Source organism: Mustela lutreola, chromosome 2 (genome assembly GCF_030435805.1).
Source record: "Mustela lutreola isolate mMusLut2 chromosome 2, mMusLut2.pri, whole genome shotgun sequence".
Classification (NCBI taxonomy): domain Eukaryota; kingdom Metazoa; phylum Chordata; class Mammalia; order Carnivora; family Mustelidae; genus Mustela; species Mustela lutreola.
The window spans coordinates 95372524-95387152 of NC_081291.1; the positions used below are offsets into that span (position 1 = coordinate 95372524).

At 52.4% G+C, this 14629-nt stretch overlaps 1 protein-coding gene across 2 annotated transcripts in view; it reads right to left on the reverse strand.

The window, feature by feature from the left end:
- SLCO2A1 (solute carrier organic anion transporter family member 2A1) overlaps positions 1–14629 on the reverse strand; it is a 74876-nt gene that overhangs the window by 8034 nt on the left and 52213 nt on the right. For both annotated transcript variants that reach the window (XR_009350895.1, XM_059162649.1), the window contains exons 4-11: positions 11664–11891; positions 10672–10770; positions 8487–8623; positions 6645–6723; positions 5940–6104; positions 4713–4902; positions 2580–2745; positions 76–239 (exon numbers count right to left, since the gene is read on the reverse strand). Coding sequence is in view for 1 of the 2 variants with exons in the window: in XM_059162649.1 (XP_059018632.1) it covers positions 76–239; positions 2580–2745; positions 4713–4902; positions 5940–6104; positions 6645–6723; positions 8487–8623; positions 10672–10770; positions 11664–11891 (1228 nt within the window). In the remaining variant the exon portion in view is untranslated. The remainder of the gene's footprint in view (positions 1–75; positions 240–2579; positions 2746–4712; positions 4903–5939; positions 6105–6644; positions 6724–8486; positions 8624–10671; positions 10771–11663; positions 11892–14629) is intronic.

Consider the following 14629-nt stretch of genomic DNA (forward strand, 5'->3'; position numbering starts at 1 on the left):
TGGTGGCAGGAAAAGAGGAGAGACAGAAGCCGGCAGGCAGGGCAGGCAGCATGGGGGAAGGAGAGGAGCACTCACCGCAGAACCATCATGTAGAGAGGGTTGTGAGAGATGCAGGCTATGAGGGCCACGAAGGAGATGAGGAAGATGGCTGGGAGCAGGAAGTGGGCACAGGGGATGGGGCACGATCCCGTCTTGGCTGAAGCGGACGCCCCGGTCACACAGCTGCAGTTCAGATACGTCTTGGAAAGGAGAGGGAGGGGAGATCTGTTGTCATCATCACGCAGCCACACACTTCAAAGGCTGGCACCAGCTCCAGCCAGAGAGTCCCCTGGGTCTGGGGAGCTGGGCGATGATGCATGTGGAGGCCGGAGAGCAGACCTGGTGAGGTTTCCGAGGTGCCCCACGGATGCCACCTCTGACGGCTGTTTGGGCCATCAAAACTGTCTTCAAGGAAACTGGTCATGGAGCATGGGCGGGGCCCCTCCCCAGTTCCACCCCTACCAGGACAGGTGGGATCCCATGGCCAGGCAGGGCCTACCCAGCAGGGGACTGGGGTGGAGGGGGAGGGCTCTCTCCATAGTGGGGCTGCCCTGTGCCCAACCACCGCGGTTTTATGGGTGCTTGTTTTTGCTGTCTGTATGCTTCTTACAGGGAAAACAAGAACGGTATAAACAGGAAACATCAGTGGGAACCCAGCAGAATCCACTGAGCTCTCTATCAGTCAGGCCTTTGCCAGAGCTTCCTGCCTGAGAGGAGCTCCTAGCCATGAAGGACTCTAGGGAAAGAGTCCCTGGCTCTGGTCTGTTCGTACGGTTCATACGGTTCAGCACTCTTATACAACTGGCTTTGGGGGCCACTGCCCACGTCAGGTGGTTTTCACCTTTCTTCTTACAGCATCTGATGGACTAGCCTATGACCATTTCAATGTCCCAGCAGTTACAAGGCTAGGACTAGAATTAACCAGCTAGCAGGCTTCTTTCCGGCAGATGGCAGAAACTATGCACCCTCTTTATTTTGGCTGCTGGGAAGCTCAGAAATAAGTCATATACAATACAGCTGTTATTTCTCTTCAGTCTGCGTTTTTTTTTTAACATACATTTTTTTCTGTTTATAATCTACTGTCTTTTCTTGAGAATGTATTTGTGCTGTTTTTGGAAACCTGTCAAGGGTAACTTCTGGAAGTAGATGAGTCAGACGTAAGTAAATAAAGATAAGAAAACCACAGAAGCCACCACAGACTCCTCTGACTAGAAGACAATGGAGAGACCATCTTGTTTGCACTCTTTGTCCTCCCTCTGCCCATGAAGGTGGCTGTGAGAACAGCCCTGCCCAGTCCTCTTGGAGGAGGATGCTAAAGTGGCGGCCAGCCTTGTCCATGGCCTCCATATGGGCTTAAGGGAATGAGGCATGTTCTTCTCCTTCGGGCATTTCTAGCAGAACTGCACAGATTCCCACTGCTCTCAGCAAAAGGCACATCCAGCTCCTAGGCCCAGCCTGCCCAGCCTTGGCCTGGGTGTGGCATGGCTCTCAGCACCAACCCTGGCCTTCTCAGCTTTCTCCTCTAACTGTCTCTGTCATGTCCTTGGGCCCTGCACTTGCCATTCCTTTACCTGGAAGGCTTCACTTCCAGGCCTTCCTAGGGTTTTCTTCTTCAGGTTGCTCAGTTCTAATGCCACCTCCTCAGGGGGGCCTCCAGCAACTAGAGAGGCTAGTCATTAAGTCTCTCCGCAGCATGGGTTACATTCTAAGATTACCTTGTACATTTATTTGCTAGAATGAAAACTCAAAGAGAGTGGGGACCTTGTCTGATGGGTTCACCACTGAGACCTCACACTTGTGGCTGTGCTGGCTGGTCACTGAGTATTTGCTGAATAACTGAATATGTGTCTCAACTTGATTTGCTTCTGGATGACCCTAGAAGCCAGGAGCCTTAGCCCTCAGAGGGCTGGTAGAACCTCACCTTGTGGACCCAGTGAATGTGGGCTGCATAAGTCAAGTTTGGTGGCTAGGAGTTCCATGACCTTGAACAGATGTGCCCCAGACTGAGGCAGGGTCCTGGGTTCTAGTCTCACATCTGCCCCCAAGTAGCTGCATGACTTCAGACCAGTTGTAAGGTTATATACAAGTCAGGGCTGAGAGGTTCGACCAAATGCCCTAGATCGCACTTCCAGGTTCTGATCATAGAAGACCCCCTGCTCTCGATTCCTCTGGGCCTGTTCTTGTGGCTTTCCACACAGGCAGGATGCAGGACCCAGCATTGCCCCTTAGGATCCGTCAGGATGTGACTCAAAGGCGTCAGCTGAAGGAGTGCTTGGCTCATTTCTGCTCTGAGCATTGTTGGGCCTCAAGAATGTGAATTTTTTTGAACATCGGCCAATCTTTAATTGACTTTGGGATGTAGGCATCTGGTCATGACCTTAGGGAAGGGGAGGTGGAAAGAGGGTGGGTGTGGCGCAGAGGCCATGAGGCTGAGAACGAGTGTGGCTTGGGTGGCATTCTGCCCATCCTGGTGCTGAGGAGCAGTCTGCGAGGGCCTGCGCTGAGCACAGAGACCCCCATGGGGCCTCTCTTGCCCTTACCAGCTGCTTGGAGGTCATGGAGCTGATGTTGATGCCAGTGCAGCCGGCGTGGCACGGTGAGAGGTACTCAACTCCGTTGTCTCCGCACACTGGGTGGAAGACGGAATCTGGGCACGAGCAGTGCCTGTGGCAGGAGGGAAACTGCAGATGTATAGAACTTGATGTCCTGCCAGCAAAACAGGAAATGGGGAATCAAACAAAGCAAGACCAAAAGAAAAACCTCCCCACGTCAGCCCAGTGTGAGCTCCCCGCCTGGTTAGTGTGCCTGTGTGTCTTTGTTTATCTCGGGCCAGCGCCACCCTGGGATCTGAATTATGCCTATTGGAGCCAATGGTGAATTGACGGGTTGGTCAGTGCTCATGGCATCACCAACTGCTGCCAGGAGGATGTGGTCAGCAAACCCCACACCACAGAGGGGCATTAAGACAACCAACCAACCAACCAGGACTCCAATGAAAGAGATGGCAGATGCTACACCAAAGTCACAGGCAATACTTCCCTTCACTCTTCCTCCACCTGGACTTGGGGGTGAGGGAAGACTGGGGCCCCTGGTCCCTGCATTCCCCCCTGCACTACAATCCAGGGGGTTTCACCAGCTGATCTCGTCATTCCCACCATTCCTCCTCATCTGACATTCATGATTATTTCCTCTGGTGGGGTGGGGGGGAGTTGGGATAGGCTGACAAATGACAGATCAGGGCTCTGCTGAAAGAATACACTGCTGATGGTTAACATTAATGGGGTATCTCTTATGTGCCAGGCACAGTGCCCAAGACTTTTCATGCTGCCACTATGGCAATTCGACAATTAATCATATTCCTTTCATGATGAGAACACTGAAGATTAGAAAAGTAACTGTCACCAGCTACAAAGCACTGTGCTAGAACTCACCCCAGTCTGAGGACAAAGCCCTGTGCTAAAAACTCCCTGCAGGGTTGGGGGCGTGCCTGGGTGGCTCAGTCAGTCAGGCATCTGACTCGGGATTTCAGCTCAGGTCATGATCTCAGGGTCTAGAGTTGGGCTCTGCGCTCAGCAAAGAGATTCCTTCTCCATCTCCTTTCCCCTTCCCCCTGCTTGCTTTCCCTCAAATAAATAAATGAAGTCTTTTAAAAAAAATTTTTAATCTTTAAAATGATTTCATTTACTTATTTGAGAGAGAGAGCAGAAGCAGGGGGAGGGGCGAAGGGAGAAGCAGGCTTCCCGCTGAGCAGGGAGACCAATGCAGGGCTCGATCGCAGGACCCTGGGATCATGGCCTGAGCTAAAGGCAGATGTTTCACTGGCTGAGCCACCCAGGGGCCCCTGCGTAAATAAATCTTTGAAAAAATAAAAAGGCTCCTAGTGAGAACCACCCGAAAGCTCAAAGTCGTCTCAGTTTCTCTCAGTCCATAGTCAGCTTGCAGAACAATACAAACCGGGTAGGGCTTTGCCCTGAGCAATCCTCCCTTCCCTCATACCCCTCACGAGCACTGAAAGGTAGTTTCTCCAAGTGTTGCAATCTCATTAGGCAAGACCTAAAAGAAGAGGTGGTTGGAAGGGGCACCCAGGAGAAAGTACACGCTCCTTGCTCAGCACCCTCCCCTCACAGGCCCCTAAAGCTCTTGCTGAACATGAAGCCAGACTTCAAACTTGGGGCCAGGTTGCTTTATGCCATCTGACAGGTATACTTTACCTGCCCTCTTCCTCACCTGCCCTAATCTTTGGTTTCTGCCATTGCTTTCATTGTTCTTTCCCAGATCTTTTCAAGTCCCCGTCTCTCATCTTTCTGCAGCAGCTCAAGAAGACTTTGTAATTGTAGCCGGCACAGAGCGGATGCTAAACATAGCTTATTTCCTGGTTCCTGAGGCTTGCAGCCCTACAGATTCACCCTGAAACTCAACTAATTAGTTTTTGGTGCTCCTTAAAAAAACAGAGCCCTGATCCCCATGGCTGGTGGCCCACTAGAACCCTCTGATTTCTTCTCAGGACTGAGCATACGATTCAAGACCTCATTTTCTACGTTGCCACATAAACGGTTAGATCAAAGAGTGAAAAGGAGAGCAGAGAGTTGAAGAAACAGAAAGGAAGACGATGGCAGCCAGATCCAGGCTCTGGCCTCAGCAAAGGGGATCTTCTCACCTCTAGTTCCTCTTACCTGGGGGGATAGACACCCTCGACAGTGGGGGTGGAGCATCCCATGAAGAAGAGCGGGGCGCAGAGGACCATGGAGATGGTGATGATGGTGGCAGCCACGCGGGGAATGGTTTGCAGAGAGAAAACAAAACGCTTCATGAGGATTCCTCCAAACAGCATTCCCAGCGCTGCAGCAGGAAGGTTCACAGCACCTACAGAAAAAGAGAAGCAGTCTGGGTGCACAGGACTGGGAGTGGGGGCAGGACCAAGACACTGGGCTGAACTTTGGATAAGGGGCATGGCTCCCTGAAGGAACATTTGATACATCCAATTGCAATGGTACTAGCTGACATTAAATGAGCACTTACTGTTTGCCAGGCACATCTAGCACATTGCCCTGCTTATGCAAAGAATAAAGAAACAAGTGAGTCCTTGCAGCCAGAGGGAGGTGAGTTGACGGTGCATTTATTAAGCACCTTTCATTACCTGGCCCCCCATTGCATTCTCACTGTGACCACATGGGTCACACAGTGGTACCCCTGTCTAATGTGCTAGCTGGTAACTGAAGGCTAAAGGGATGAGGTCACGGCCAAGGCCTTGACCACCTTGCCACATCCACATGGCCAGGCTCACCTGTAGACGGGGCTCAGTAGTTCACTTTGGTGCTTAGTGGGACCATGTCAGTACTTCTCAACCTCAGCTGCACAAAACACCAATGCTGGGCCCCACCCAGAGACTCTGCTTTCAGGGACTGAGCATGGAGCCTGGCCATCTGTATTTTTTTAAATTTGTCCAGGAGATCCCAAAGTGTAGCCAGGGTGGAGAATCACGGGCTGCATATTCCTTACCCAGGTGAATGTATTCAGTTCCTTGGTGAAGAAGGGAAAAAAAACCGCAAGGCATTTTGCCTAACCTCAAATTCTAGCTTCTCTCTTTCCTCTTTTGCCCCTGGTGATGTCAGGGCCTTTGGGAGGCTGTCAGACTTCCAGTCCCTCTGATGGGGAGGAAGGCAGACCCTGGCCTCCACCCATCCCTGCCTGGAATGATGGGGGCCCCAGAGATCTGCCAAGAATATTCTAGATGGCTAACCAGGAAAAATGTCCTTAAAATTCTTTCCTCTGGCTCTTGTCTGTGTCCGGTCTGACCTCGCCCCTCCCTGGATGGGTGGAGGAGGGTCCAGCTGCTCCTGGAGGCAGGGCCTAGGCAGGGTCCCCCAGCTCCTGTAGCACCCCCACCCTCCAGGACTCACCGATGAGGAAGTTGGCATAGGCCGCGGAGGCGCCATACTGCTTCTCTAGGAACTTGTTGAGGAATGTGGAGAGGCCCGCGATGACCGAGGAGAAGGTGCACTGGGCCAGGACCACCAGCATAAAGAGTGGGTTCATCAGCAGCTTCAGGAAGATACGGGGGAAGCCTGCAAACAGACACTGTCAGGGCCAGGCCCTCATGGCAGTCATCACAGGGCTACCTTGGGACTAGTCACTGCCCTTCCTCCTCCTCTAGGCAGCCCTCCTGTCTTCCTCAGGGCAGATCTAAGACACCAAGATGTTCAGTGGCCGGGGGCACGCAGCTGCCCGACTCCCACTCGACATGCTCACAGGCTAAGTAAAGTGAGGGTGTGCCTAGAAGATACCAGGCAAAGCCTGGCTAGAAATAGAGCTAACACCAGGAAACTCCTCCCCACATGACAGCCACCTCTGTGTGAAAGGAGGGGAGAGAACACGGGGCCTGGGGCCGGGAGGCGGGGCCGACTCTGCTTACATCTGAGTCTCTTGGAACCTGCACAGAAGCAGGCACCAGGACCCCTGGCAGAACCCCTCCTGAGAGATGGGACCACCTGCTCTTACTGCCACTTACCACACACCACACCACATGAGCTGGGGCACCCCCGACCCTCAACGCAAGCCAGCAGTCCCCCACCCCGCCCCAGGGCTTTGTGGGGTCCGTTGGTTACGTTTAATGAAATCCATCAGGGAACTTCTTGGTTTGGCATCGTCCATCTTCCTTGCTTCATCCTCTATGGCAGGAGACCTCTGCGGGCAGCGAAGGGGGAGAATGTTAAGGCCCAGGTTTCCTGTAGTGCCCCTTCCCTGTGCCCTTGCTCCTTCTGGTTTGGTCTCACTGGCTCAGAGATGGCAGCACTGAGCATCCCCAGGTGTGTGGGAGGGCGCGTAGAGAATGATCTCTCCAAGCAAATGCCACCTGCATGTCCATGGGCCCCGTGCTTCGGCTGCCGGCCAGGACATGTCCGTGCCAAAGCCTCTGGAGACTCCTCTGGGCATGTTATTCGTGTCTAACTTTCCCTTGCCTGATGCCAAAAGGTGTCTGATCAGATCTCACCCCTTGTCTGTCTGTCATGGCTATACCTCTTCCCCATCCTCAGATTCCAGGGGCCGCAGGCTTCTGGGATACACTGGTCTAGAATGACCTCTGTTTCCAGCTCTTTCTTACTGTCTCCTCTATAGAGTCTCTGCTTCCTTCTGGGCCCAAAGCTGAGTCCTGCTCAAGGCTCCATCCTGGACCCTGGCCCACACTTTCTACCCATACCACCTCAGTGAGCTTGCCTATCTTTTGTGAACTCATCAGCAGCAGCTTTGAACCCCTACCCACGGTGTGCAAGGCTCCCGAGCTCTGATGCCATTAGAGCTTCCTGGGAGAACTCACCACCAGGCATGGGAGTCCCCACGCACTAAGTGCCTACTCCACACTGGGCACCACGCCCAGGCTTCCACATTTTTCAACTCTCATCATAGCCTCGGTTGAGACAGGTGCTCTATCTCCAGTATGTTAGAGGAAACTTAGAAACAAGGGAACTTGCCCAAGATCACTCAGCATCTGGACCCAGACTCAGGTGTGCCTGACCCCCAAACCACCACGATGCACTGACAACCTCTGAAATTCTTCCCCAAGCCAAGTGGAGGCCCTCCCACCCCTGCCCCTCTTCCTGCTGCTCCGCCTAGATCTCACACACCTCACTGCCAAATGTTGAGCTCTGGCTGTGGCTCAAAACCTTGATGCTAACTTCGGCCCCCTTCTCCTCCAATATGCCCACTGCTGAGTCCTCGGCACCCTCTCCAAGAATGTCGCCCCTACCCTTGCCTTGGCTGCCCGGCAACCCCCACCCTGGTGCTCAGCCCCATCCCACATGTCTACACAGGCCTCTTCAGATGGCCAGCCTTCCCTCCTTCCTGACTCCCCAACCTTGACCCAGCTGCCATGTTGTCCCCTGCATGGTCACCCAGTCACTGCAGGACCCCTGAACTTTATGGGATCATACCCTATGCCTAACATCAAGGCCCCATTGACACTTCTTGTCTCTATTTTCCCTTCTCGTCCTTTTCTGACTTCCTTCCCAGCAGACAGGGCCGGTAGACACACCAAAGGTCTCTCTGCCCACAGTTGGCTCGCTCTCAGCCCACCCTCATGCTCTACAGCTCCAAGGGTCTCCTTCCGAGTCAGTCCTGCGGGTTCACACATGATGGGCCAACTGTGCCAGGTCATATATTCAGCTTTTCCTGACTCTTAACTGTGAACTTGTTGTTTCCCAAACTGTGTTCCCTGGAACCCTCCAGATGTCTGAGATGCTGATGTGGTAAGGGAAGGCTGGTGAGAGACCATCTCTTGGAAATTCACCAGCACTCTTACTTCTCCAAGCCTCTGAGGAGTCCTGCACCTTATAACTTCTCTAGATTTCACCCAGAACTTGCTTCACTTGTGGAAGCTTCTCAGTTCATTTTTCCCCCACCTCCCTTTCTTGAACTCTAATAGGCAGAGTCATGGGCTCTCAGAACCTTACCTCTGCTTCCCTGAGCATTGTTCGAGGAAAGAAAAAAAAGGGGAAAGAGGTGAGAACCAAGGAGCCTGAGGAGATGAGCAGGCCCAGCCACCAGGCTCCAATCCACCGGGGGTCTCCGGGGCTCAGGTTAATGACAGCTGGAAAGACAGCAAAGGGAACAATTGTTTTCTGGATGAATGTGGGATCTCATTTTGCTGGAAAGAGGGCCTCTGATCAGGAGGACTTTCTTCCCATGATGAAGAAGAGGTAAGCCATGGGCTAGAGTCTGATTCAAGACAACTTGAATGGCCCTCTCCAGGCCAGCTGGTTTGCAGAGCATGACAGCCAGAATCAGAGAATCCCCAGGCCGAAGGAATCAGAAACTTGAACTCACTTTATTTTATTCCCAACCCTTGGTAGGAATAATAGTGAAGGCGGCTCCATCCACCTACCTCCAACCAATCAGAAAACTGAGAATCAGAGATGTTAGCTTTGTCTTGGTCCAAGGTCAAGGCTGGTAAGTATGATCTCCTTGGTTAATTTTAAACCCATGTCTCCCTGATGTCCAAACCTGCACTCTTAACCACTGAATGCTACTGCCTTCCAATGTTATTGATCCCTAAGAAAGGAAGACCCATAGTCCTTTGGAGCCTGAGGGAACAACCGTCATCAGATTGGGTTGCTGAGCTTCCAAAGGAGATACTTCCAGCAACGTCTCCCACCTGCAGCTGCCAAGTCTGCCATTGTGTCTCTCTGTAAAGAAACTACGTAGGCATGGAGGGAGGGAGATGATAGCAGAATGGCCCTCAGCCAAACAATGCCAGGCATCACTGGGCACTGTCCCTGGTACTGGGAGCTCAGCTTCGAGTCTCTTTGGGCAACTAAGAGGCAGGAATCAAGTGCCAGTGAAAGTACCAGTGAAAGGGCAAAGATGGCTTGACCCTGAGGCAGAAAGCTCCCCCCAGCTTTTCCCTGTCATGTGAAGTAAAGGCAGGAGACACCTCAAGGAAGACATCGTGGTCTGATGGCCCCCAGGAGCAGCAGTTTTGGACTCCGGCAGCACAGTGGCTCTAACGCCTGTCCAAATTCTTTGTGTGATGGGAAGGCTCCAATCTGCGTGCCAGGAACTGGTGGGAGTATCATTCCTGTAAGTCTGGCTCAGACCTGCCTTCTAGCCACATCTTCCGGCTGGTGGGAGGGAGCTTTCTCTATCACCCCCACACTCCACGCAAGTTCCCTCTCTTGGCCTTGTCCAAGTATTCTTCTCCATCTGGAAGGCAGAAATCCTCCCCCATCCCCTGCCCCCGATGAGGCTCAATGCAGCTGTCAGCGGCCTGGGACGCCCTCCCTGAATGCCTCAGGCAGGAGCCCTGTCTCCTGCCTTGGAGCTTCCAAAGCACTTCACCTGCCCCTCTGTGAGGCTGGCTCTCCCTGCCCTCTGAGGGGTGGGCTGGCATCAGAGCTTACAAAGGCCATGAGCTCTTGCAGGATTCCCTGAGGGGCTGCCCCCGTGAGGGGTTACCTGGCCTTTAGAGCCTATGTCCGTCTCATTCTAAGATACACAGTGATTTCGTCCATACCATTTTGTGAAGTATAAGAGCTCATTCCTGTAAACCTCTTCATATAGATCAGGCATGTTCTAATCCTGACAACGACTCTATTGTATTACCATTAGGCCCATTTTACAGATGAGGAAACTGAGGCACAGAAAGATGTAGAAACTTGCTCACAATCACTCAGCTGGTGAGAGGCAGAAGAAGATTAGACACAGCCCATTTACTGCCAGTGCCCATGGAGTCCCACATGATGTGAATCGCATTCCATGTCTATATTTTATGTAGTGCCTCTTTTTTATCCTCAAAAGAGCTCTTATTAAATCTTTTTTAAAAAATAATCAAACACCATCTTAGAATCCAAGGACTATAAAACTACCAAGATAGGCAGCTATGGTGGCAACTGCTGAGGCCCTGCCCCAAGTCTCAAGGTTTCCTGCTCCAGACTTCCTAAGGAAAGACAGGGACCTGTGCAAGAGGCAGCATGAGGCCCGGTCCCAGCTGTCTGAGGCTCGGCAGGGGTGACTGAGTGAGGGCAGGAAGAGGCCCAAGCATGTGGATTTAAAGCTTCATTTTCTGCCCTGCCTGGCTGGGGCTTGGGGAGGTTGTTTCATGGAACCAGCAGCAGACTGGGCATCCTTGCCTACACTCACCTGTGTCCACTCTGCCGTAGTCCACGAAGATCTGTAGCATGACAGAGCCCAGCAGGTACCCGAAAGCCGGTCCAAAAACAGAGATGGCAAATAAGATGGCTGGAGGGGAGAGTAGGAAAAGGAGGCTGAGGGAGCTTGACGGAGTGGGTCAGCCCCAGGTTTGCCCCCTAGCTGAGGGATTCCTGAGCTGTCACCCCGTCTGTCCTCTGGCCCTCACAAGTCCACACCCAGGGCATTTCCCATAGATAAGACCAGGATCACTCAAGATCCTGAGATGTGCAGAACCAAAGTTGCTTCTCTTGCAGCCAGCTGCCAGAGAGACCCACTCGCCAGGAGGGAAAGCCTCCCCAGCATTTAGCGATTCCTGCTTGGCATGCTGGTGGCCCAAACTCCCCGCAAGTACAATGCTGGGGGCCCCAGCAGCAGCTGTGGGGCTACTGAGCCAGTGTGTGTGCTCTGTCTAGTATGGGGCATAGGCCTCGAGAATGCTCAGCGAGGTTTGTTCTAAGGGAAGGATGGCAGCAATAGATGATCATTTGTTATGTGCCTTGTTTGTCCTTCCTTGAGGCCGTTTGGTCCCTAAGTGGATGGTTTGGGAAGATGCAGGTACCCCAGTCTGTGCCGAAAGGATTGGACAGCAGCAGTTCCAGGAGCTGGTAAAGGAGCTCCCTGGTGCCCAGTGTGGGGCTACGAGGTTACATACATTGCATATTTAATGCCACGACTGCCCAGGGCACAGATACTATTAGCCCTGTTTTGCAGGTGAGGACCCTGGGGCCCTGGGGGCCAGCCACCTGCCCAGGATCACAGTTGGTAAGTAACAGAGCTGGCCTTGCAACCAGATCTGTCTGCACCCCCCCAAAACCTCGGCACTCCTCTGCTGTGTTGTGGGGCAACAAGGGTCTGACCTCCATTCAGCCCCTTAGTGCCTCAGCAAGTGCCACTTCAAGACTAGGCCCCCTCCCTGCAGCTTCCCCAAGCCTGTGACTCACAGATGTACAGGGGTGAGTTGTTGGGCTCAGAGAAATCGTCCACATAGGAGATTCCGAACGGTTGAATGGGCACCGTCCCAATGCCTGCCAGCAGCTGGGCCACCACCATGAGACCCCACATGCTGCTGGTCTCCTTCCGGGAGTCCTGGGTGGTGCTATGGCACTTGCTGGGGGGCTGATCCTTCCAGTGCTTCTGACAGAGCTCGGCTTGGAAGTGGCTGCTGTTCCCTGCAATGAGAGGGCGTACTAGTCACCACTTGGTCTTCTGGTTCCACCAGCAGGTCTCCAAACCTGCCTTTCCTCTCAGGCCTTTGGGAAGTGACTGAAGACACAGAGGTCAGAGTGTGGCCTTTCTGTTCTGGGAGCAGCTGTTCTTGGGTGGGAGAGGAATCTTCCACCCATGGCTGTCCTCTATGGGTACAGGTGGGGAGCTGAGCATGGAGACTGAAACCGTCATTCCCAGAGGAAAGGGTCACTCTGTTGAAAAAGGGGGATCCAGGATCAAAACCCAGGCTTGCTGGCCTGAAGCGCCCTGTGCTCAGCCTCAGGCTTGGGGTTCCCAGGGTGTGGCTCTCTTTAGCAGGACAAAGGCCATTCTGTCTCACAGAAGACAGTGTCAGCCCTACCTGGGATGCATCCCTCCTGTGTCAGGACCCTCGGAGCCTGACTCCTGGATAAGCTTGGCAGTGTGTCACACAAAGGCATTTGATGTCCTTACAGAAAGTGGGCAGCAACCAAGGATCCTACAACACGGGGAGTTGGAAAGGACTTGAGACTGTCTAGTTCAAGCCCTCCTATTACAAATGGGGAGCTGAGGCTGCACCCACAGGAGCCAAACTGCACCTTGACACCCTTCTGTGAGGCTCCCAGAGATTCCCATCATGCCACGAGCACCAGGTGGTTTGTGGCTGCAGGCACCAGGCCTGGCTGGACTGTCACTTCCATGTGGCTGTTTTTAACTTGGCCCACACTAGCCAATCAGCACTTCTCCAAGGCCTCGCAAGCTCTTGAGGGCTCCCTTGCGTAAGATCTCTTCTTCTCTTACCTTGTCTAAGCCAATGGACACCACTGACATCCCTGATCTTGCTCTGTTTTTGTTCTTTTCACACTAACATAATCCCATTTAATTCTCATTGGAATACTCCTAGAGAGGGTATGATCTATGTGGGCCTCAAAGCCCCACAGAGAGGAAATTCGAGCGCTGCAGACTGGATCTGCCCCTCTTGCTCCACTCTGCCCCAGGCTGCCCTGGATGGTGGGGTGGGCGGGCCTGCCCTCCTCATCCCCCAGGATGAGGGGATTCTCTCCATCCCCCAGGCATGCACGCTCCGTCCAGCCTGGCCCAACCCTTACCCCTTCTACACTGGTATTTGTTTCATAGGATACATTTGAAAACTGCTGGGGCCTACAGAGCTCTCCCACTGAACAGGAGGCCTGTCCCAGGAACAGCAAGGAAGGGCAAGATGAGATGTCTTCTTGTCAGAGTCATCCAGACTGGGGGAAAGTTTGGATGCTGAGTCCTAGAAAAATTCCTGGGCCAAATTTCATCTATCCTCAGTTGGTCAGTCATTTGGGAATAGTGACTGTGGGCAGGCACTCTGCTGGGGTGGGGGACAAGGAGGTGACCGAGACAGGCACAGGTGCTGCCTTTATAAACGCCTCGGCCCACTGCGCTACACAGCTCACTGAAGAAGCAACCACAGTGTCGCCTAGTCCAATCCAAACCACAACAAGATACCCTCTCATGCCCATCAGGATGGTCATTATCAACAACAACAACAACAACAACAACAACAAAAACAAATAGGAAACATCAAGAGTTGTTCATATAAGATGGGGGAAAAGTTTGTACATTGCTGGAAGGAATGGAAAATGGTGCGGCCACTATGGAAAACAGTACAGCAGTTCCTCCCAAAACTTTAAATACAACTACCATGTGATTCAGCATTTATACTTCTGGGTATATACCCAGAAAAATTTAAAGCAGGACTTAAGAGATACTTGTACACCAGTGCTCACAGCAGGGTTATTCACAAGAGCCAAAAGGTGGAAACAATCCAACGTCCATCAACAAATGAATGGATAGACAAAATGTGATAGATACATATAATAGAATACTACTGAGCCTTAAAAAGGAAGGGAATTCTGACACGCTCTGTAGAAAATGGAAGAACCCTGAAGACATTATGCTAACTGAAACAAGCCAGACACAAAAGTACAAACATCACAGATTCTACTCATACGAAGAAATGCAAATAGGCAAATTCATAGAGACGGAAAGTAGAATGGTGGTTATCGGGGGCTGGGCAGGCGGGGGAATCGGGAGTTAGTGGTACAGCTTCAGTTGGGAAAGATGAAAAGTTCTGGAGATGGATGGTGTTGATGGTTGTACAATAGTGCGAATGTGTTAATGCCATCGAACTTTACACGTCAAAAGAGTTAGAATGGCAAATGTTATGTTATATATACATATATATTACCACAATAAATAATGATGTAGCCTGCTCCACACTGAGTTGGCAGAGGACAGGGAGTAGGTGGGAGAAGCGCAAACCCAGTGTCGCTGGGAGAGGGTGTAGGAAAAGATTCCTGGAGAAAGTGGCCCTGAGCTAAGAAGAAGCAATGGGAGTAGATGAAGATCAGCCTCAGGAGGACTGGGGAACAGCAATGGGAGGGGCTCAGAGATAAGGGTGACACGCTCCATGGCACAAACTGTGGCTCGGTACGAGCTGCCCTCAAGTAGAAGCAGGGTGAGTCACGGCTGCTCCTGGACGCCTTGTGGGTGCTGGGAAAGGGCACGGACTGTGTCAAGAAGGGTCAAGGGTCTGTGACTGTGTCACAGAAGGGTCAAGATCCTGATGGGAGCGGTGCAATGAACACATTGGAGGCATTAGACCCGTTTGCAAGGCCCACGTGTAGGGAGTGGAATTGACCCCCAGAAGAGCTATTTTGGTGATAAAATAGGT